We start from the raw sequence: 23,841 nt of genomic DNA, 5'->3' as shown, positions 1-23,841 counted from the left end.
TTGCACTTTTCCCATGCTTCAAATTTATTATTTCATCCTTAGATGGAAGAAAGCCACTTCATGCTATAACATCTCTGTTTGACTCTGTCAGTATTATGGGCATGAATAAAGAATTTAGTGAAAAGCTGTCTCCATCCTTTTGGGGATTGATACAGCTTCTCAGCTCTCCCTAGCAGAAAACTACAAGCAAGGTTTTGTGCTCCGCCCTGCAGTGAATTTGATGGTGTTAGAAATGTTTACGTAGGCATGTTGATGATGATACCATTGCACTGCAATAGTATCCATACCCCACCCTCCTCCCCAAAATCAAAATCCCCCAGGCTCAGTCCTACAGCCATGAAAAGACATTTTGGAAGGTTCTCGGCCACTTCCAAAAGTCGCCACTGAGCATCAGTCAAGTGAACAAAGCCTGTTTATTTAAGCTCTGAAATACTTTTTTTCCCTCATAAATTTTCTTTAAATATAGTCATGCTGCTCCTACACGCAAGCATACAGCAGATGGAAAGTAAATTTATTCTAGCTTATTTCCTGAACACTGAGCATGCAGCAGGCAAAATCATAGGTGGTGGTGTATACACTGGCTGCATGATACACCACTGGGGAGTAGTGAAAACGATACTACATTTTACTTTTACCCTGTGAGAAGTAGATTTCAGATCTTCTAGAGGAAACCAAATCTCATCTTTGAAAAATTTTGTGTTCTTATCCACTGTTAAATTACATTTAAGGGATGTCACTGACAGAAGTATTTAGTATTCTAATTATCACCCCAGTAAACTTAAGTGCAGTATTCAAAACTATTGCATGATTAAAAAAACCTTAATAATACATTGTTTGCACAAATTAAACCTATGCAAATTTCTTTTTAGATTCAAGACATTTCCATGTCAATGAAGTAGCCAGAACCACCCAAAGTGGAATAATTTAGAGCTGCTTTTTAAGAGCCACAGTTCTCATGAGGTTTGGCCATAGCTAAATGGGAAGCACTTTGGGAAAAATGCTTCTGTTCTGCCTTCCAGTCAGACAAACCCGTGAAGCAAACTGTTCAGCTGGGAGCACTCAGGCAGCCAGAGGAACAATTGAATTACCTGCAAGGCTTACAGGGTTTCATGTTTATTATTATTTTAAAGAATTGTTATTATTTAAAGAGAATGCCACTGCGGATAGCTTAATTAAAAACTTCTCTTCAACATGCAGCTGGGTTTTTTTGTAACTTCCAAATACAGAGGTGTAGAATGAGTAAATATAAGACAACTCCAGTTTATCTACATCTGTATAATCTATATGTTACCTTGCTAGAAATATTGTAGACAGTTGCAGAATATTGTTGATTACTCCATCTTCAAAGAAAGAAACTCCATGCAGAGTAACCCTAGAGAGACAAAAATGATACAGAGCTGAAGCACCAATACCAAAAAAGCAGAGCTGTTTACTATAGAAAAAAAAGAACAAGATAAATTATCTAAAGTTATGCATGGTACAGAGAAGGCAGATAAGAAATCACTGATTTCTCATAAAAATAAATTAAAAAAAAAGAGAGTACAATAGACCATATAATGGAATGGAAAGAAAAGACATTTCATATGGGTTAAAAAGACAATACCTAATACATAGAGAGCCCACAGGAAATGCCACCATTATAACTGATTTAGAGCACCCAGATCTACTGCAGTGTGCACCTCAAAGCTTGGAAAGGATTTTTGATCGCAGGCTTTGACACTAAAGCCAGTCCTTAGCAGAGCTCAAGGTGTGATGCAGTAGATTATTTTGCAGGCTTGCTGAGATTTCTTGAGGATTATACAGTTTCCTAGAGTCCATGATTTTGGTAATATAACAAAGGACCTGGTTATATTCAAACAGGTACATGTTATCTCTGATTTCACAGCCTCAGCCAAAATTGGTGGGTTATTAATTAAACAGCAGAAAACAGAAAAGCACATATGTCATAGAACATGCAGCTTAAAGACAGTTTTCCTGGAAAACAAGACACTGGTGAAAACCTGAAGAGAGAATGGAGAGATAAGAGAGGTGAGATTAGGTCAAGTTACAAAGTTTGCATTCCCTGTAGCCATGTTTCCCTTCATACCTCTGGATAAAGCCCTTTGAATGTGATGAAAAAGAGGCCCATAAATTCTAAGGAATTAGCAATTAGTAAGCACAGAAATATAAATCAACTGAATGTTAATGCTTAGGACACTAAATGGCTGAATTAGATCCAAGAATACAACCCTGAGAGTCAGCAATGAGATATTGAAAAGATATTTGTGTTACATCTTTACAAAAGCAGAGGAACCTTACCAGGCTTGTTTGAATTGGAATGAAAGCAACCTCAATTCCTGGCTCCCAAGGATTTTACCATATGGATGCAAAGCCTGCTCTGGAGACGTGACTCCTCAGACACTCACAAGAACTGCCCCAACCCCATTAGCTTTTTGGTTGATTACAACTCATTAAGAAGATTTGTGTTTTATCGTGGTCTTCTCTTTAAACACCTGCTCTTACTCTATCCTTTGTAGAGTGCCACAAAAGATTTTTGCAGGAAAACCCCAAACCAAATCCACTCTATTTTATAGCAGCTACTGCAGTTGTTGCAAATTTGCAAATGGAGTACCTGGATGCAAACTGTGATGGATATTTTCCCCTGTGCTCTGAACCAGTGTAGATAAGACAAAATAATCTCAGTTCTTTAGCCATGTCTCAGACCAACCTTCATCACCAGCTCAGCTGAGGTAGTGCCAGTGTATTTGGGCAAGCTGGTTCCAGCTTCTCATTTTTTCCCTTGCCTTTGCTTCCCTTCTTGGCACTTCTCAGGAATAAAAAATGTGAGGAAAGTGTCTCCCAAGGCAAAGCTGGAAAATGTACTTGTCCTCAGAGGAAATCTGACTTCCCCCCAGATTAAAGCCTAAATAATACACTCCAAGCTCAATTCACTGCTGGAAGATGGAAAAATACTTGTTTATCATCACCACAACCTGCAGCTGGGAGAAGAGGAACCACCATTCCCATGCTCCATAGCTGTTACTTTACAAACCAGGCAGCTGCAGACCGTGTGTTGGTCTCCTCTAATCCTCCACAAATTCCCGTGATTGGGAATGCTTGTGCTGTGTGTTCTTGTGCTGTCTGCTTTTATGCTGAATGAGAAACTCCATGGGGACCATGCTGTGAGAAAGCCAAAGTGGAAACACCCCCCTTGTACCGTTGGCTGATTTTTCTTATTCTGTACAGAAAGAGGAAAAGTTTGGCCAGGGCACCACAACCCTTCTCATGTGAGGCGATCCTTTGGTGCATTTCTGGCAAGGGTGTGGGCTCCCTGACTGCCCTTCCTTCCAGCACAAGCATCCAGCCAGCCATGCTCTGGTCCCAGTGCCTGTTACTTTCCCAAGGAAGGAGGATATGTGATTTATATACTGCAGATGCCAAACACACTCATTTGAGAGGAAAGAGGTGCACAAAGCATGATGGGTGTGTTGTAGGAACTGCATATTAATGCCAGTTCCCAAAGAGCAACTCAACCCCAATGACTGGCTCTAATGCCCCAGCTTAGGAAGATGGCTGTTTTCAGGAAGCAAAACCCTTTCCAAATGCTGCAAACACTCGGAGCATTCTGGGGCTCTAATCCTTTATAAGCTAACTAAAAAGAGCACATCTCATACCTTGCTATTTGGAGCAATTACTGACAGAGGTGACTTTCTCATGGTCTGCAAACCATGAATGACACCATTATACTGAAACACACTTTTCAATTAGATTCTCTCTGGAAAATAAAAATTAAATTCTGTGCTATGCAATGGTATTTGCTGGTACTATCCTCTGAGTTTGTACTTGCTGCACTGTTCTGTTTTACTCTGGGCTAACACAGCTTAGGGCCTTTCCAAAAACTTCTTGAAACACAGCATATCAAAATGCAAAACTAACATCCTTTCGCTTGTAATATGCTTATTTCAAAATTACTCACAGGAAAGGCTACAAAATTGCCTACCAGCTTTGCTCATTTTGTTACACTTTATTAGGCCTAAATGGCTGCAAGAACAGGAAATTTAGCCCTATGCAGCAGCAGCAATGCTCAAACTGAAAAAAAAAAAGAAGCTGTTAATCTGAGTTATGATTAATAAATTACTAATTTATATCTATATCAGGTGACACTAAATGTTAGCCCAAAGTGCAAGATGTTAGCATTTTTAAGTACAGCATTCTTCCTATACGAACAGCAAATACCCATTTCATATCATTCCAGATACATACTGAAATAAGTAATTCCTTCACATTATTTTGATAAACCTTATTTCTTGTAAGAAACATTGACCATTCGCCAGGTAGCACAATTGTGGCAAGTATTTTGTGCCATTATGGTCCCCCAGATAATGCCTGATTGACTGATGTGAGGGAAGGGCTATACAGAAAGGAAATCTCACTTCATAAACCAGCCAGTGCAATGAGAAAGCTGTTGAGCAGAAACTGCTCTTTTGCTTGAATGTCTAATTAAGCATATCTATATCTATCTATATGGAATTATATGTACACAAACCATATAACTAGAGATTTACCAACACAGTAATTTTTAACACAGTTTAGGATCTAGTGAAGCAATTTCTCTCTACCAAGTTATTACTAGGATATTAAAATTTACCACACTGCTTTCTCAGAGTTACTCATATAAATCATTAGATACATCAATTAAAGTTTAGAATTAGCAAAGCAGACAACTGCACAATTCAATAGTTATTCACTAATTCTCATTTGTTCTAGAGGCTTTGGACAGAATGACAAAATGCTTCCATTTCTTAATGTTGAGCTACTTCAGTAAATTGTAGAAAGTATAATAAAGTAATTTGATGTTGTCAATTTTATTTCCATTTTGCACTGCATTCCTAATTGTACCATCCCTCTCTTTTCATTAATATGCTCTGGAAAGCCTCAAAAGTTTGGTCAAGTGCTTACATTTTTAATTGATCATAACCTTAGCTTTTGTATGCAGCAAGCCTTTTTTCTTTTCAAAACTTCAGAAGCAATTGTGAAGTTCCTCAGATTTGTGTACTGGAAAAACCCTGGTGCAAAGTTCACTTGACATAAAAAAAGCTTTGTGTAATTATCACAAAATCAGTAGCAAATAAATAACTCTGTATCTATTAATCTGGGTATCCATGGAATATTTTTCTCTATTAGCTCTTCCAGATCTACTCACTAAAAGCCACTCTACAGCCTTCATTATACTAGGATATCTTAAAAATAATCTCTGAAGAAACAACCACTGTAATACTTCAGACTTAATACGTGATCTCTGTTTTTTAAGCACCCTTTCAATTCTTTGCATAGTCAATAGAGAGTATGAAATCTTCACATGATTTCCATGAGTGTGGGGCATATATCCATGGATACAGTGATAGTCAGGCTCTTTGCTATGAAGAGTTAATCCTTAAGTAGTTTTAAATTTCTGCAGAATGGTAGAGGGGGTTGAAAGTCTGTTACTGATGGTAAAAACCCCCCAAACAGTCAACTCCCTTGTGGCTTATTCTTGTTTATCAACCAGTTGGCTAATGTTGCCAACTAGCAGGCTGGTGGGAGAGAAAAACTTGAAATCCCAAGGATAATAAACAAAAACCAAAACCAAACTTTTAAATTTTTAAAGCATCAGCCTTTAAAATTGTTAGGAATTGGAAGTGTCTCCTAGAGGAACCAGAGGCAATTCCCAAGAGAAAAGGGCAGTAAATCTAATGCTTTAGCCAGTACAGGCAGCTTTCCTTCTGTTGGTGCTCTTATGTGATGCTTCATAATGGAGCTCATAAATAGGGAACGTCTTTACTACATCAGCAGGGAGTGAACAACAAATAAGGGAAGATATAAAGGAGAGGGAGTTAAAGCTGAGTTTCTTCTTGGATGCCCCAACACTTGTAAACAGTTGTAGTAGTTACGTGAAAATCCTCCCAAGGTACCTAATTTATTACAAAACGTAGCATTTATGTTCTTTTCCTCCAAGTGAAAATCAAATACATCAAGCAGTTTTACGCAGCCTCCGATCTGCTCTCTGTCTTCTAAAACCCCAAAGCAGCTTATGTGATTTCCTGTCTCTGCATTATTTTGTACAGCAGTTTTCATAAATACCTGATTCTTCAGGGTCCTACTTTAAAAGAAGCAGCTTCCTCAGAAACCACAGCCTTTCGTGCCTGCATTTTCCCATAATACACTTATGACATTAAATAACTTTGTAAGGTTATATGTTTGTAATATGTCATATTTCTTCATAATCAGCTATTTTCTTAACTTTTTCCATAGGGTTATTAAAAATTTACATTAACATCAATTTTTAATGCCAGGGTTAAATCGGGTAGCCTAGCTCTCAGTAGTAAATTCAACCTTTGGTGATGAATACACCAGATTCAAAGGCGTTCTTGAATGAGTGCAGATCTGAATGTTGCTTTATTTCTTCAAGAATGTTACCGCTGCTTTTCATTCAATCCTAGAGGCACTAGGATTGTGCCTGTCTAAACCTGACCATAGATGAGCACATGGCAGAAAGGAAAGAAGTTTAATTTCACCATAATTTCATCTTATTGCTGGCATCAGATGGAATTCAGCTTCCTCAAAGGTCTTTGCTCATGAATCAGCAGGGCTGACTAACAGAGCTTTAAACTAGACTTGATGGGAGAGGGGATAACATCAAGATTGGCCATGACAAGTTGTGGGATGACATGCCAGGGTTAGAGGGATGGGATGCCAGCAAGAGCCCTGAGCTGGTGGCTCCAAGACACAGTGGCTGTGCTGGAGCACACTTCAGGTCTTGCAGAGATGAACCAGGGCACTGTGAGGCAGTCAGAACCAAGATGGAAACACCAGTGAAATACTTCAGAGCGCCCAGCTGAGGTGCCTCTACACCACTGCACACAGCGTGGGCAGCAAACAGGAGGAGCTGGAAGCCACCGTGCTACTAAAAACTGTGACTTACTTGTCATTCCTCAGGTGGGACAAATGCCAGGACGGGGGTGCAGCTATTGATGCCTACAGGCTGTTCAGAAGGGACAGGTGAGGAAAGAGAGGGCGAGGGTTTGCCCTCTACATCAGGAGATGGACAGAGAGTGAAGAGCTGTCTCTAAAGAATAGCCATGAGCAGGTCTAGAGCTTATGGGGAAGAATCAGAGATGAAGTCAAGGAATGTTGTAGATAGTGTCTACTGCAGGTCCCCCAATCAAGGGGAGCCTATTGACAAAGCCTTCTTGGCCCACCTACAGGAGGCATCCCATTCACAGGCTCTTGTCCTGCTGAGGGGCTTCAACCACCCTGACATGCTGGGAAAGCAACACAGTGAGCTGCAGGTGACCCAGAAAACTCCTGGAGTGCAAGGAGGATAACTCCTCTGGCCGGGTAATAGACAGCCCTACCAGGAGGGAGGTGATACTGCACCTGATGGTCACCAGTGCAAGTGAGCAGAAGAGGGAAAAAGCTTTCTTAGCCCTGTATGTTGCTATATTGCTGTGATTTTTCTTATTGCTTATAGACAAGTGGGTGTTACAGGCTGTTCCCATCCAGCCTGTGGATTCAGTAGAGGCAAAAACCACAGAGTGGGACCAAAGCAAAGGAGGCATGCAGGTCATAGAGAGGGCAGCAAAGGGATAGTTTAGGATGACAAGCCAAATCTATTCCACAAATAGCTATCTTCTGAATAAAAAAGCTAATTAATTCAGTCCATAATGGCACTGGGGAAGATTGAACAGAGCCAAATTCACTGCATTTTGCAAAACCACGTTTTCTTGTTCTTTCAGGAACATATTAGCTTTTAACACCTTATGCATTAAAAACAAACAAACAAACAAACAAACCCAAAAAAAAAAAGAGGAAAAAAAATAAAAGGAGAAAGAAACAGGAAAAGGAAAAAGAAAAAAAAAACACTTCAGAGCAGCAGCCCTCGCTTCCCAACAGATGCTGTTCCAGAACAACCCAGCAGAGGACACGCCACTCACACAAAATCACTGACCTCCTGGGGTGAAAATCCCCTTCGAAGAGCTGTGCCTTGGAGAAAATACAACCGTTTTTGTAGCTGGTGATGCCGAGAGAAAGTATTTTGGTATTTCAAACACTTTGTGCAAATGCATAAGTGAAACCTCTCCAAGCACGGTAACAACTCTTTAGAGGAATCCAAGGTTTGTCATCAGTGATGCAGCAGCTGATGCAGCTATTTTAAAAGACATTGAAGATGAAAGTCAGGATGAATGTCAGGAATTATAGGTAAAAGTAGAAAAGCTACAACTATAAAGAAAAGAAAGAAAAGACAGCATCCTTTAAGAAGGGCGGAACCCTTAGAATTAAGTTAATGTTTAATAGGGCTCTTTTACAAGATATATGATAAGATACCTAGACACCTTAGCAAAGGCTGCAGAATAAAATCCTAAATACAAAAGAACTCAGAAAAACTGGAAGCTTTCACGATAACTGCACCCTTCCTTAAAAGTTTTAAGGAACTTAACATACTTCCCTATCTGTTTCTAGAGTTCATTTCAACTACTGTATCAGGCTAGTTCTGGAGCAACGTGTACTGGAACACGCAGGAGAGGAAAAAGCAACAGGGTATTTTTGGCCCAATTCCAGAGGCACAGTTATGCACGGCAACAAAAAAGCTGCAGGCAGGAGGGAGATGGCCAGGAGCTGAAGGTAACCCTATACAACTTCCCCAAAGGCTATGTTCAGCAGCATCTCTTGGGCAAGCTGAGAGGTGCATCATGGGCTGAAATGGCCACAGCAGCCCTTTGCCACCAGTTTTACCTGTTTGCCCCATTTTATCCATTGCACAATTGCATACCATGGCTTGTGAGACACTCCTTCCCGCAGCTTCTGAGTGGAGGAAATCATCTTCCAGAGAGAGTGACATTTTGTCCTGCTACTCAAACCACAGACCCAAATACACCTCATGGGAGACCACTGAAAATCCCAAATCGCTGAACGTTCTTGGTCTTCATGGGAAAGCCATCTGCCAGCAGGGGTTGAGAAGGAGTTGCAGTATAGCCCATCCAGATGCCAGTGTACCAAGTAATCCATTCCCTGAGCCATGCCTGCTCTTCTCCCGTGTGAAACAGGATATCTAGAACTCAGAACTGGTAAAACCAAGATGGACATATTTCTTTCTTGGCAAGCTGAAGGAATTAAATATTCATACCATCAACATATATGAAGTTGACTTCCAGAATGTTTAAAAGGTTATATATGACTACTTTCTTAGGGAAAAAAAAAAGTATAGCAAAGGACAAACTCTTTCAAGCCATTTGTTACAGAGCAGGAACTCACACGAGTTACAGCCTTCATATTTTAGTTCATGGTAGTAAGTTTAAAAGTGGCTATGCTTGCCCTACAGTGGATTCATTTACATAATGTAATTGCAATCATGTTTCCACAGGCATTTTGTTACTGCAAGAGTTCTTTCTAGGTGTTTTATAGACATGGCCTTATATCTGCTTTGTGGTTCAAAGTAATGCATTTATCTTTTGATTCCAGTGGCTAAGAGAAAGCATCTGGTGAGCTAAGACAGCTGGACTCATAGTTAAGCACTTGAAACACCCTAACTCCACTACATTTAAGTACATGTCTGAATTTTTCTATTCAAATTTCACTTTTCTAAACAAAATAACTTCACAATAATTATTTCCAGCTTATAGCAGCAAAGAAAGAGATGAGTCTAGTCCAAAAAGACTTAAAATTGAGTTTTCTATCCATTTCATTTTGCTATTCTGGAATTTAGGCTTTGTGCTGACAAAAGTGAGAGAAAAGCTTACTCAATTAGTATCTTCCACAGCAGCTCAGGAGGAATGTTATCTCTTCCTTATAAGCAAACCAGGAAGCGAAGCCAACTGGTTCAGAGGTAGGACTTGACATCAATGTAAAGAGCAATCACAGATTTACAGTGCATTTTGCAACACCTGCTTTGTTTCTTCAAGTTCTACCTTCTGAAGTGAATCAATTATGAGAACTATTTCATTTAACTTAAACAAGAGATTAAAGAAAAGTGAATTTCTGGTCCTGCAGGCTGTAAAGAAGTGTTTGAAAATGCAGCCTACAGCAGGATGAAGTTGTCCAGTTGCTGCAGGGTTATAACCCATGTCCCTTTCCTCCCCTGCCAGGAAAGCAGCTCCTTCATACTCCTGTAAGTCTCCTTTTTCTCAGAAATGTCCTGGTTCCCTTCCATGTCCGCTTGGTCCTCCCCCAAAACAAGCTGAGATCCCATCCTGCTGTCCCTGCGCACACTGTGTGCATTGCTGGCCGGGCAGGGGTGACAGGCTGGGGATGGTCCAGGGCGAGTGGCGTGCTGAGCACTGCCGAGGGAGCACGAGCTCACTGGCTAAAGAGCCTGCCAAAAAGGATGGGTAATGCTTGGGCTCTGCTCACCTTCTCCTCAGGGAGGGCATTAGTAATCTCCTTTTCCTCTGCACAGTCACTGTTTTTCCATAGAACTTGCAGTTACAGCATGTCTTTGAAACCTCTATATCAATCAAATTTGTAGGGGGTGGGTTTAGTTTCTTTTTCCTTTTTTTTTTTTAATTTTCCAAAAAAAATTTTTAAGGTTTTTCCAAGAGCTCATGGTGGAAGGGGGAAAGTAGAGGAGAAGTTGCCAGGTAGACAGATGTATGCCTTTTTCCTTTAAAAAGGAACATTCTTGCAGTGCTTGATTTTGGGGGCCTGAGCCATGATCTCCACATAGTCAGGATTGGGAATACTATTCACTATTGGCAGGCACAACGGGTAGAATGACACAAATCCCAAAGATACTATTAAAATGCCATAACATTCAGTAAGATGTGCATTTCATTTTTAACTCTTCTTTAGTTTTGATAGTGATAATGTGTTAGGGTTTTGTTGTTGTGGTGGTTTTTTAAAGTATTTTTTGCCTAATAAATTTTAGAACAACTTTTACCTGGTCTCTTTATCACTTATTTTTCTCCCCTCTATCACCTTCTTCTATAGTCATCACTTTCCAAAAACACTACAATGCCAGTCAGACAGAAAAACCACATATTCTATTATTATTATCAAAGAAATTAGATTCTTCAAGAGCTCCTGATCAAGTGCAACTCATTGTGCTCTTTCCTAAATTCTTGCAATTTCAGAGAAAAAAGAATAAGCCAGAAACCAGAAAAGATGAAAAGTATTCTACTAACAGCCCAGAGTTATTCAGAGTACATATGAAATGCATTTTATGAGGGAAATGGAAAAATATTGCTGTTATGCAGCTGCTGGTGAATTCTGGGGTGCTTTTGTCACCCTCAGACAGCAGTGCCTGTGCCACCACTCCAGCTGCTATTGCTGCCTCCTGAACAGCGGTGCTCAGCAGGGTCTGTTTGCCACCACGCGTCACCTGAGAGCAAGCTGAGCTCTTCCTCAGAGCTCACTGGGGTGTCAGGCTTACAGGAGAGGGCCTTGGTCCTGCAGCCATAAATAAGTGCTGCACAGAAGGGAGCAAAGGGACTCTAGTTTGCAGATTAATGGAATCTCTGCAGAAGCCTGGGAAAAGAATCTTGAAGCTCTGCACATTCATGCTGGCCAGCCAGAGCAGGAAGGCTTGCAGGAGAAGGAGCAGGCCAGGTACCAGTGTGGCTTCAGAGCACAGCCCAAGAGGAGGCACAGTGCTGAGGCCTTGCTGAGCACCTCTCTTGCCCCTCTCCCTCATGAGTGGCTTTTAGACATGGTCTGCCACAACACTGAATTACTTTCATATCAATGACTGCATCATTATTTCCATCTGTTTATTGATGAACCATTATCTTAAACTGTTTCTGCTGTGAAACCTGGTACCTGTCAAAGTTTCCACTTGGACTAGATTTCTTTTTACAGCCATCTGGTTAAGTCATTCTAGTTTAAAATAAAGAAATAATTAAAAATGATTTTATGATGGCATTTGCTGTCATAATAGTAAACAAACTCCAACTTAAATTCCCCCAAAAATTCACCAACAGGTCAGTGCTTTTCAGAAAGATTCTTACTGTGAATCATCCTATGCATCTTCCATAAAAACACATTTCTAGCACTTAAAATGTCCTAAGAGTCTGTTTTAAAGGTGTTATAGGCATGGCAGGCAGTCTGCACTGCAAACTCCTGACTTCTAGTTCCAGTGAACCACAGCCCACTTACGTTACCACATGTTGAGAGTAGCTGCATCGGTCTCTGTGTAAAACTCAGATGCTCAAGAGCTAAGGCAGCAAACTGCTCGCTTTGAACATGGGTTTTTGGCTAAAATCAGAATATCAGGGTCTGACCCTAAGGCTGTATGCCTGGAATGTGTGAGCATGATACATCTATCACTTGCATCAACTTTACATCAGGGCAGGACGACCAATTTCAATTGAATACTTGTGATTTATATCACTGGTAATGAGCTGAATATTAGGCTCAGTTCTGTGGTATACAGTGAATTTGCATGCCCTGGGGAGGTGACACCAAGAAAATATGAATGACCAGGCAGAAAAAAAATTTTTTTGAGAGTTCTGTCGACATCTTTACCTATACCAATGTTTTTCTTACATGAACACATGCAAAACACCTTTTCTGACATATTTTTAGGTGTACTCAAAATGGGAAAAGAAAAGAAACCATGAGAAACTGAAAATTCAGTCCTAACTTAGGCAAACTTTGGCGTATTGCATGAAATTCCAGGATTTCCCTTTGCTGTAATACACAGATTCCAAACATACAAATATATACAACACATACCAATTCCAGGGTTTCTGTTTGCTGTGACATGCAGTCTGTGCTGAGCAGTAACCCCCTCCACACTGTGAGTTCCATAATTATTGCTAACAGCACACCAAAGGCTGACTACATTTGATTTTAAGATCCAATATAAGATTTTATAAGCCATAACCTATACAATTACACATAGATGTATCTCTCTTATGCAGAAAGAATATTAAAACTGTATTTTTAATATATAAGACATAAGAGAATTTCTAAGTATTTGCATAGAAAGTAAAAAAAGCACAGAGATACGACTTAAGTTGACATAATACAGAGACATTTTGAAGAGAAATAAAAGGTTACATGGAAACAGAAGATAAATACACAGTAGCGATTCAAATATTTTAAGGCTTTTAACGTTTTCACTAATAATGAAAATAGCAAGTTGAACTATTCCTGTGTAATATTAAAGTGAGTAGCTAAAGATACTCCTTAAAATACCTTTGTTATTAAAGATACTTAATTTACTGCCCAGGATTCTGGTGACAGCATGAAGAGGGGACAGACTCACGTTTCATAACTGACTGTTAATTCAGTAAAGGATTATTTCTGTGGATTTTAATGTATGTTAAAGGGGCAAACAAATAAGAGAGGCATTTGCATAGTGTCAGATATGCACAAAATTTCCAATACTGCTTTAACTAATGTCTAGGAAAACCCAGTAAGGTTTTCTGAAATAGGAACTGCTGAATATTTATTAGTTGTTAAACAACATAAATTAGTACTCTTTGCAATCCATTTCTAAAGTATTATTTTCCTGCCTGCTAACAGTAACCCCTTGGGATTTTCTTTTAAACAGAACAAACTTTCAAGTCAGAAAGATTGGTAGAAGCCTAAAGCAAGTTTAGAGCAAGGTCTCTCTTGATTCATAGTACAAGTACACAGTTGGTATAATATTTAAGAATGACAGTGCTGTCTTTCAGTACTGCTGCCCACAATACTTGGAAATATATCCTTTCAGAATGTGAAGGCATATCCTCTGAGAAGTATCCAGATAAATCAGTTCACCCTTGGCTGTAACTAAATGCTGTCTAGTGACTTGTGATCGACAGGGCTTTACCCTCTGACAGCCAGATTCATTGTTGGGACAGCAACCAATCGTCGGGTTTGACGACATGAGCCTAATCAAAGTTGGAGTATAAAAAGCCCCCTTGGAATATATAAGGTACACCAGTGTGGCAAGCTGTCTCTCAGATTGCATTTGCTTTCACGGATCTGTTTAGGACTGAAAGGGAAAGGGGGAGGGGGAAAAAAAAGAAGGCAAAAGTGCTGCACTGAATGTGAGATCATGCAAAAGCTAGTGCTCTATGCTTATATTTACCTGTTCATGCTGATTTCAGTTGATCTGGTGGCTCTAGATGACAGTAGTCAGCCCACAGAGAACGCTGAAAAGGACGGACTGTGCAATGCTTGTACGTGGAGACAGAATACAAAATCTTCCAGAATAGAAGCCATAAAAATTCAAATCCTCAGCAAACTGCGTCTGGAACAAGCTCCTAACATTAGCAGGGATGTTATTAAACAACTTTTACCCAAGGCTCCTCCACTGCAGGAACTGATTGATCAGTATGATGTCCAGAGAGATGACAGTAGCGATGGCTCTTTGGAAGATGATGACTATCATGCCACCACCGAAACGATTATCACAATGCCTACAGAGTGTAAGTAACCCTGCTTCTTTCGCCTCCCACTGCCCCTCCGAGAGAGTTGTCTCTCTGCTGTAGAGCCACACAACTCCTCCTCAGGCTCTCCCAACAGGCTGCTGACTGAAGTCTGCTGGAGGGAGGGAGGAGAGCGTTATTACTAAAGAATTTGAGCCAGGTTCAGATGACCGTGTGGCAATCCTTTGTTTTACTGTTTGGTTTTCGGCTCCTTATAATGTGTGTGCCCTGTAGCACTTAGGATTTGCCCACTGCCTTAGAAAGCAAAGGGAGATCTGCAGTTTAGTCAACTTCATTATCTGCAGCACTCAGGGCATTTCCTCTCACAAATATAAAGTACAAGTGCAGATAACGAGAGAACTATATTTTTGTGAGGGAGGTTTCACTGGCCAGTATTTTTAGAAGCAATAGAAATCAACAGAAATGCAGCTTAGAGCACTATATCTACCTAACTGCAACATGCTATAGCAAGTGCAAGTAGAGAGTTAAATTCTTGCTTCTTTGCTGATCCCATAAACTAGCACCACCCACCTCGGAGTTAAAACTATATATTTAAAGCAAATATGTGTGTAACAGACTTAAATGTAAAAATGTCCGTGCTATAGCAATCAGCTCACGTAGTCATGCCAAGGAAGAATGAAGGCATTTACTGAATGAGCAGATTCTGAGTTATCTTCCGAGTGCTAAACATCTGCTATGGCTCCTATCAAGTATCTTTTGCACAGCTAATACTGTAGTATCTTATGTTCTTCATCAGCTAAGGTATTTGACTATGGCAGCTGTTTTTTTAAATAACACTTATGAATATGATGTCAAAAAGGAAAAAGATGACAGGACATATAAGACATGTTAGCAGTTAGAGATATCATTATGATATGCAGACTAGAATAATATCAGCTGCTCTCACCAGCTAAAAATGAACCCACAGATGAAAAAGTAAATTCTTCAGTGAAATTTTTCAACTTAGTAATTATTGAGATGGGCACTTAATAGCATTATTTTACTGCAGCCTTATCACAAAGCTGAGGTCTGCCTGCACTTTTATTCCAGCCTATTATGTATAAGGCTTTATAACTATTTTTAATCAAACTGCTTCATAGTTACAGTGACTGAAGAAAAGTTGTTGTGTTTCATTGCTGAGTTCATTTCCTACATCTTATAAAAAGCCCTTGAGCTATTTTAAACGCACTAAAGAGACAGGTATCTTAAGTGACGAGATTTATGAATGTTAAAGCCCTGCACCATTTAGGATTAGTACTACCCATTTTATCCTGGCATGGAAAGATATTGCCATGACTAGGTATGACAGCTGCATCATAGGCTACAGGAAGAAGGAACGCAGCACTGCACGTGACTTTCCTCTAATATAATTCAAATGAAAACAAAATGATCCTTATATTAATCCTCTCAATTATTTTCTTCCACTGAGAAAAGAAATTTAAATGTTCATGCAGTTTGCCCAGGGCTGTATGGTCTGCAGCACGCTGAGGCTTTGGAGTAAATTAGAAATAGCTGGATCACCACACACGTGTCGAGTCAGCTTATGCAGAATTGCTATTCTGCATGCTTTATGAAGGTCCTCAGGAGGTGACCAGCAGAAATGAATTGGTAGTAGGTGATAGAATAATAATTTTGTTGACATCCATTAATGTTGCTGTAGAGTGTAAACCATAGAAAATCAATTAAGTTAAATCCACTTTATTACTGGTACTCTTTATAACATACTGTAGTATTTCCTATGCAGTCTGAAAAAAAATAGTCAGGTTTATATATGCTTTTTTTCTTGTTCTCTGTTCAGTAATCTGTTCTTTCCATTCATTTATAGCTGATTTACTTGTACAAATGGAGGGAAAACCAAAATGTTGCTTCTTTAAGTTTAGCTCTAAAATACAATATAACAAAGTAGTAAAGGCCCAATTGTGGATATACTTGAGGCAAGTCCAAAAACCTACAACGGTGTTTGTGCAGATCCTGAGACTTATTAAACCCATGAAAGATGGTACAAGATATACTGGAATTCGATCTTTGAAACTTGACATGAACCCAGGCACCGGTATTTGGCAGAGTATTGATGTGAAGACAGTGTTGCAAAATTGGCTCAAACAGCCTGAATCCAATTTAGGCATCGAAATAAAAGCTTTTGATGAGAACGGACGGAATCTTGCTGTAACTTTTCCAGGACCGGGGGAAGATGGATTGGTAAGTCTATTTAGAAAAATCCCATTTCACTGAAAAGCATTTAAGCTCTGTTTTAAGGTTAAAATGGATGCATTGTTTAGGGAATGGAAGATAAAAGTTCTGTATGTCCAATTCTTTCATTCTTTACTCTCTGATCATGCCAAAAATCAATAGCATTCCTCTGCCTGTTTCCCTATTTAAAAAATTGAGAGAAATTGTAGTATTTCAGAGAGACATTTCGAGGCATTAACTAGAAAAGGTTTTGGCAATTACTGATGGATGATACTATCAAAGTAACATTGTTTTCAATTTTGAGTGCAAACACTGCTCAATAAGGAGCTATTTCACATAAAGCTAGAAGAACAGTCTTTAGATTGTTTGATTGGTAGGAAAGATGCCTCCAATATTGCTGAGAAGGCAAGGGAGTTCCTACATACTCTCTATGCACATATTTTCTATTAAACAACAAGAATTGTCTCTTTATGAAGGTGAGAACAGATCTTCTCCATAATGTTAAGTTCTTTATATTCCAATACTTAATAGAGTGCATCATTCTAGAAACGTCTGAATAAAGAAATTCTGCTTGATACAATAATTGAGTCATAATGATAAGAAAGAGCATAAAGTAACTATCTGGTTTGTTTTTATAAGAATAGATGAACAAATTAAACCTGAAGTGTACCCACAAGTACACCTGAAGTAAACCTGAGGTGAAACTACAGTATTTCCCTTGCTATTTGTTTCTGCAAATCACTAATCATCTACAACCTATAAAAATTTCTGAACTTATCACAATGAAGTGATCCCTCCTTTTGAATACAGTATGAAGAATATTATTCTACTTTTATGTAGTGCATGAATCTGTTGATCACAGAAATATAGAAATATTTAGGTTGGAAAAGACCTTTAAGTTCATTGTGTCCAACCATATTTATGCAACATTTAACTTCACAGCAGCATAATATAATTAAAAAGAGCTTAAAAGAAAACTCTGTGATACCTTAATTGTACATCCAATATCAATACGGATCTCCTGTATTTGAAACGGGCCAGCTGGATATCATGATCAGGAATGTCTTCACCACCTCCATCCACTCAGATGATTATACATATGGATAACCCATGGCTATCACCATCTATAAATTAACATTTCAGTGGCAGAGCAGGGTTAGAGGCACAGCTGATAACGGAAGAGGAAATCTCTCCTCTCTTGCCTCCAGCTCCTCTCCAGCAGCTCCCGGTACAGGGGTGCTCCTCTCACCAAACTCCTCCCCATATAACTTACCTTTGGGAAGAGCACTTCCAGCAGCTCCACAGCTCGCAGCCAAGAAGGCGGGTATCGGGGCAGAGGGAAACCTGTGTAACAAAGTTAGCTGGGCTGTTACTCATTCCGGAGGAACGGTCTTTGTGGAATGGCCCCATCAATGCCAAACCAGCACAAGGGGCAGAAATCAGTGTGTGAAAGGGAGCAGCTTCGGGAACTTTTTCAAACTCATGATCATGATGGTTGCAATTCCCTTCTAGTCTCAGTTGGTGACTGTGGAAACACAACCTTGGTAGGAGGCATGTGGCTGGAAATCTGCCAAAAGTACATTCCTGGCCACAGGACTCTTCCAGGAGTCAAAATATTTAGCTGCCCCTCCAATTTCATTCAGTCACAGAGTCATTCAAGCATGGCAGCAATAGAGGAGCAACTTTTGTCCTCCTTGGTCTGGACAAAAAACCTTCCTTGATATCCAGAAAGCCTGAACTCAATATGCTTTTAATGGAGGAAATTTCAGAAGGACTCACAAAAGCTATTATTATGGAGTTTAAAACAAACAAACAAAACTCACACCAAAAGTAAAAATCCAGCATCCTCCAAATTTCTGAAATGTTCTTATAGCAGTTAAATGATTCTAGCACTGAGATAGTGGGGATTTCAGGGACAAATACTCAGGGTCTTAAAGCTCTGTATAGAGAAATAGCAGGGAAATACAGAGATAACTATAACAGAATTGCAGGAGGTAAAATTCTGTTTTTAAATTTCATTTCAGAATATTAATTTGATACATCTACATCTGAAATATTATTTGCATGTTTTTAGTGAACTTGGGCTTACCCCAGAAATGATTCCAGTTCCTTCTCCTCTTCTCACAGAACCCATTTTTAGAGGTCAGAGTTACAGACACCCCAAAACGGTCCCGCAGAGATTTTGGTCTCGACTGCGACGAGCACTCGACAGAATCCCGATGTTGTCGCTACCCGCTGACGGTGGATTTCGAAGCTTTCGGATGGGATTGGATTATCGCTCCTAAAAGATACAAAGCGAATTATTGCTCCGGAGAATGTGAATTTGTGTTTTTACAAAAATACCCGCACACCCACCTCGTGCACCAAGCAAACCCCAGAGGCTCGGCAGGCCCTTGCTGCACACCCACCAAGATGTCCCCCATAAATATGCTGTATTTCAATGGGAAGGAACAAATCATCTACGGCAAGATACCAGCCATGGTTGTAGATCGCTGCGGGTGCTCATGAGATCCCCGTCAGATCCACTGCTTCACAAATCATGGAAGCTACCACAAAAAGAAAAAAAAGAGAAAAAAAAAAGAAAAAAAAAGAAAAAGTTATACCCCCTCACCAGTCTTTCAAACTGTGAAGTTACGTACACAAGGCATTGCCGACCTCCTGTGTGCTACCGTACAGATTTAGTGCAGCACCAGCTACAGAACGTGAACTAAAGGACAATGTAATTACCTGATGGCTGCTTGTGAGCCAGCAAAAGAGAAAAGCTACAGTCAAATCACCGGATTTAATCCATGAAGTTCTTACATTACGAGGGAATCAATATTCAGTCATTCGGATGCAAATTTATATGCAGGTTTCAGTACATGTTGGTAATCAAAAGCAAACTCCTTCTCACCTGAGGACAGAAGGAGCAGGCTTTTAGGTTCCTTTCTTCACAGCTTCACTTAATATCATAGTTACAGGAACATATATACTGGTAACATATACACCACTACACAATACCACCAGAATCATCCTTAAACACTTGAATATATAGTGCAGACTTGTGAAATGTATCAGATGAAATTCCACATAAACGGACAAATCCTGAAATTAGGGATGGCATAGTGTATTTAGCGTGTTTCCATTCCTTTTTCTCATTAGTATCTTAGTAATCAATGGCAATGGTGCTACGTAAGCAGGCTGAGTAAATAGAAAGATAGTTATGTAAGTGAAAGAATTTAGGCTTAATAATGAATTTGCCCTATCCTCAGGTACACTATTCAACATTCGCAAGAAATCGATATTTTTTAAATGAAAAGGAATAGTTTTCTAGACATGGAAAAACAGAAGGCAGCAGAGAAGCCCAACATTCAAATTGCAATCCTACATTTTAACCTGCCTTTGCAACATTACCATTTGCACTATGGTAAACCAATGCAAATAGTTGGTTGCTACAGATATTGTTTAAAAACCACTTTGATATAACTGACTTGTGTAATATGTATGCATCAATATTTTGTAAATAAATGTTTATTTTTTAATCACTGTTGGTATATGTTCATCACAAGAAAAGAATAACTCTAACCTGTACTTTAGTTTAATAAACAAACCCCAATATTCTCTTCATAATATAATTTTATGGATTTTAACACAAATAATATGTAGGAACAATGCAACAAAGTAAACCATATGTTGAGAATTATTCTACATTTTATATGTTTTTTACATTGGTATGAGCCATCTAGGACAAATGATGGCTGTTGACATGTTTATAAGGTTCTTTGGTTTACTCTTTTTATGGTCATTTTGATCCACAACTGAATTTCCATATTTTGAATGTTATGTTCATAAATAATGATGATACCACAAAAGATTGCTATTAAATGCATTTTATTATATTTAAAAGTTTGCAGCAAAGTATTTTCTGTATTTGAGTAAACATAATACACGGATTTCCACACAAATTCTGTACATTTTCCTTACAGTAAAAAGTTGTTAATTGAAATTAAAAAGATCTATTTACTATAAAGTCCATTTTATTTCACATGTGAAATAGAACTGATAAACCAGGTGTTTGTTAAGACAACACAATCACTGTTAAAACACCTTCATGTTAGTATGATGCACGTTTTTGTTATATTCTGGAATTCAGTTTTGAACTTTCCTTTGTGTAAAACCACCCTAAAATTGCAAAACTGCTTGATTTTCTTTCCCTTCCCCTTTTATATATTTTCTGCCTTGGTGGTAAATATTTTGTATTGAGTTTTTTTACTTTTTAAAAATTTGTATGTAAGGACATTAAAACTTAAAAGTTTGAGCAATGAGGTTTGAAACTTAAAAGCAAACAGATTTTCTGCAATTTCTTTTGAATGATAAGGAGCTCTGCTAAAGCTGTGTCCAAGCATCAAGCAGATGTTCAGCTTCTCCTGATGCAGTTCACCAGAGCAGATCCCTGGGGCCCTTAAATACACTTTCAATTTAGTTTCCCACAAAACACCATCAGACTAAATAAAAATCTAAAAACTTTTGGAATACAGACTCTTGGTGAAGCCACAAGAATTAAAAGTACAACAAAATTCCCCTCCTAACCAAAGTTACAGAATTAAGGGAGAAATCCTCTGTTTGTTGAAGTCAGAGGCAAAACTTTCACTGGCTTTAAGGGAGACCAACGTTTTGCCCTTTGACTTTTAATTCATGACATTCAGGCACCAAGTAGTGCCATCTTGCTCATGTGAACTATCAATAGCATCTCCTTGCGTGAGGCTTTTAAACCATTCAGAGACTTCAAATTAACTTCCATATACCCTGTAGCTAAACATTCACTGCTTTAATTGGGCCAGTTCATATAGCAACAGCTGCAGAGATGCAGCAGCGTGGATTCTGCAGTTGACAGGGAACAAAATATATTCCCAGTCTGCACCAAAGTGCAGTTACAACACCTGCAGGATTATTTTTATTCATGATGCGTAAAGTAAAGCTAATGCAAATTCATTTACCCCCATACAAGTGACATCATTGGCTGCCTGGTAATAACCGTACCCTGCACAAAGGCAGTGTACAAGTGATGGGATTTTTTGTTCCTGGAATCAATGGAAACAAAATTAAACCAAGAAAATAAGTAATATGAATTCCAAAGAACATCTACTCCAACCAGCATTCCATCTTGACACTCAGACAAAATTTTATTCCACGTAAATTTTATGCAGTATGCGTCTTTTATATTTTGCCAAACTTGAAACTATCATAGAGCAGTTCTGGTTCCCATGATTTAATATTGGCCTTACAGATAAGGGGCTACTCACAGAGCATGCTCTGGGCTTTGATCTTGCTGATTTCAGCTGCTGAATAGTTCATAATTAATGTGTTTATTGACAATCAATTTAAGATGTCAATGATTCCTTCTGTTCTTACCGTTACATCCTCATATTTCCAAGGCTCAGGTCTGAGAGACTTCAGCAGCATCTGTGAATACTTTGTATGGCTCTCAAACCTCACTGTTAAGCTGTGTATCCAGAATAATGAAAATAGCCAGTGAGGGATGATGTGTGAGAAACAAACAGCATCATTTCCTTGTCTGGCATCCTACGAATCCCAACAGGAATGAACCAGGTAGAACCCAGCTTTCCAAGGCAGTGTTCAAGTGCCCCAAGACGCACATGCACACCCACAACAGGGCAGTCCCTCAACTCTATATTGCTTCAGCTCTTCCCCTTGGCTCTACTGCCCAGCTCTTCTGCTCCCAAAATGAGCCAGTCGTTTTCCAGTGCAGTTCTACCCCTATTTCTTACCCAGCTCCAGTTACACTGTAACTCAAGTAGCATTTCCCCTCCCATTTTTCACAGCATCTCCCATCCCATCCCATCCCATCCCACTCCAGCCAATGTCCATCCCCAGCACACCCCACACTCTTGCCCCACAGCCCCTTTTGCAGGTGGAACAGCCCCCCTGCAGTACTGCCCTCCTTTCCCTTCACCAGATCCAGTGCATCCTGCATCTGCTGGAAGCTGCAGTTAGGGGAGAAACCTTCCAATATGCTCAACAGAGCCCGTGGGGAATTAACAGCTGAACACAGAAGTCATCACCACTAAGCACAGATGCACTGCAATTTTCCACAGATGTACTGTTTTGTTAAATATGAGCAGATTTCAAAGGAAGAACTAAAGGCCAAATCCATTCACAGCTTTAGGTAGCTTTTCCTCAATTCTGTGGAGTCTAGGTTTGGGGTTTGTGGTTGTTCATTGGGGGTTTGGGGTTTTTTGAAGGTTTTTTTTGGGTGGTTTCTTTTTTAATCAGAAGGATTATTGAATTGACTCATTCTTGGATGCGAATGACCTATTTTGGCTAAAAGACTCAAAAAATAAATCTGCTTGAGATTAGGTTTGGACAGCTCAGTCCAGGCAGACAGATTTTGTTAAAGCTACAGTAAAACAAAGCAGGTTATTATAATCTGAAGCACTGGATGGACAAACTTAACAACCATATTATCCCACCTCAACTTATAAACTTAGTACATGTCAACAAAAAAATAATGTTAGGAAACAGTTCATAATGGAATGCACTAGCCAGAAGCTTTGCAAGCAACACAGTACCTATGTAACTCAGCAAAATTGTCAGTAAGAACCTTAGTGGTGTGTTTTAACTCACTCAAATTAGCTATGTGCTTCCACTTTAGCTTCCTCCCAACAATGTTAACTGCAGCAAGTAGATACCTATACATCGATTTAACACCAGCAAAGAAACTACTAATGCAACTGCATCTGCTTTTCTGTCAAGTCTTCCCCTGCAAGAAGCAAGACTGTAACTCTGGCTTGCAATGCAAGTGTAACATGTTTGAAGCCATAAAAATAAGATGTAAACAAACTCTGGAAACACTAAAGCTCCAATTCTCCTATTTAGTTTATAAAAGCCCTAACAAAATTCAAAGGAAAAAGTTAGGGCTACAGGCCAACTTCTGAATTTGAATAGGCAAAAAGTACAGTTCTGTTCACTCTTGGCTGCTTCTAAATAATCTCAAAATAAGTGATAGTGCTAACATCTGTTGTAGCAATCTTGCAAAACAAAAAGAAATGGAGAAGTGCAAACGTACAGTTCATTCAACAGTGAACTACTCCAATTAATTACTAGGTGTATTGATAAATTAAGCAGAATTATTCTCTTTGGTGGCTAAACGGGGTGAATTGGAGGGATGAAGAACTATTACAGTGCGTATGAAATGAAAAAACAAAACCTGTCTGTTTTTATTGCTCCAGAATATAGAGGAGAACAAGTTGTGAAGCCCTCTGTAGATGAGGTGTCAAGATCA

The 23,841-nt window shown here is 39.3% G+C and overlaps 2 protein-coding genes across 4 annotated transcripts in view; one reads left to right on the top strand and one right to left on the bottom strand.

Annotated features, from left to right (window-relative positions):
* The window catches only part of C7H2orf88 (chromosome 7 C2orf88 homolog), a 42,632-nt gene extending 28,516 nt beyond the window's left edge, over positions 1 to 14,116 (bottom strand). For all 3 annotated transcript variants that reach the window (XM_032114409.1, XM_032114416.1, XM_032114421.1), the window contains exons 1-2: positions 14,030 to 14,116; positions 1,292 to 1,372 (exon numbers count right to left, since the gene is read on the bottom strand). The gene's annotated coding sequence lies outside the window, so the exon portion shown is untranslated. The remainder of the gene's footprint in view (positions 1 to 1,291; positions 1,373 to 14,029) is intronic.
* Positions 13,892 to 20,568, top strand: MSTN (myostatin). The gene is made up of 3 exons (XM_032114401.1): positions 13,892 to 14,369; positions 16,195 to 16,568; positions 18,687 to 20,568. Exons 1-3 carry the CDS (start codon positions 13,997 to 13,999, stop codon positions 19,065 to 19,067), a joined length of 1,128 nt encoding a protein of 375 aa, XP_031970292.1. The 5' UTR covers positions 13,892 to 13,996; the 3' UTR covers positions 19,068 to 20,568.
* Positions 20,569 to 23,841: the final 3,273 nt, after the last annotated feature.

Source organism: Corvus moneduloides, chromosome 7 (genome assembly GCF_009650955.1).
Source record: "Corvus moneduloides isolate bCorMon1 chromosome 7, bCorMon1.pri, whole genome shotgun sequence".
Classification (NCBI taxonomy): domain Eukaryota; kingdom Metazoa; phylum Chordata; class Aves; order Passeriformes; family Corvidae; genus Corvus; species Corvus moneduloides.
The sequence above is the reverse complement of the archived record's forward strand: the minus strand, read 5'-3'. Positions and strand labels throughout refer to the sequence as shown.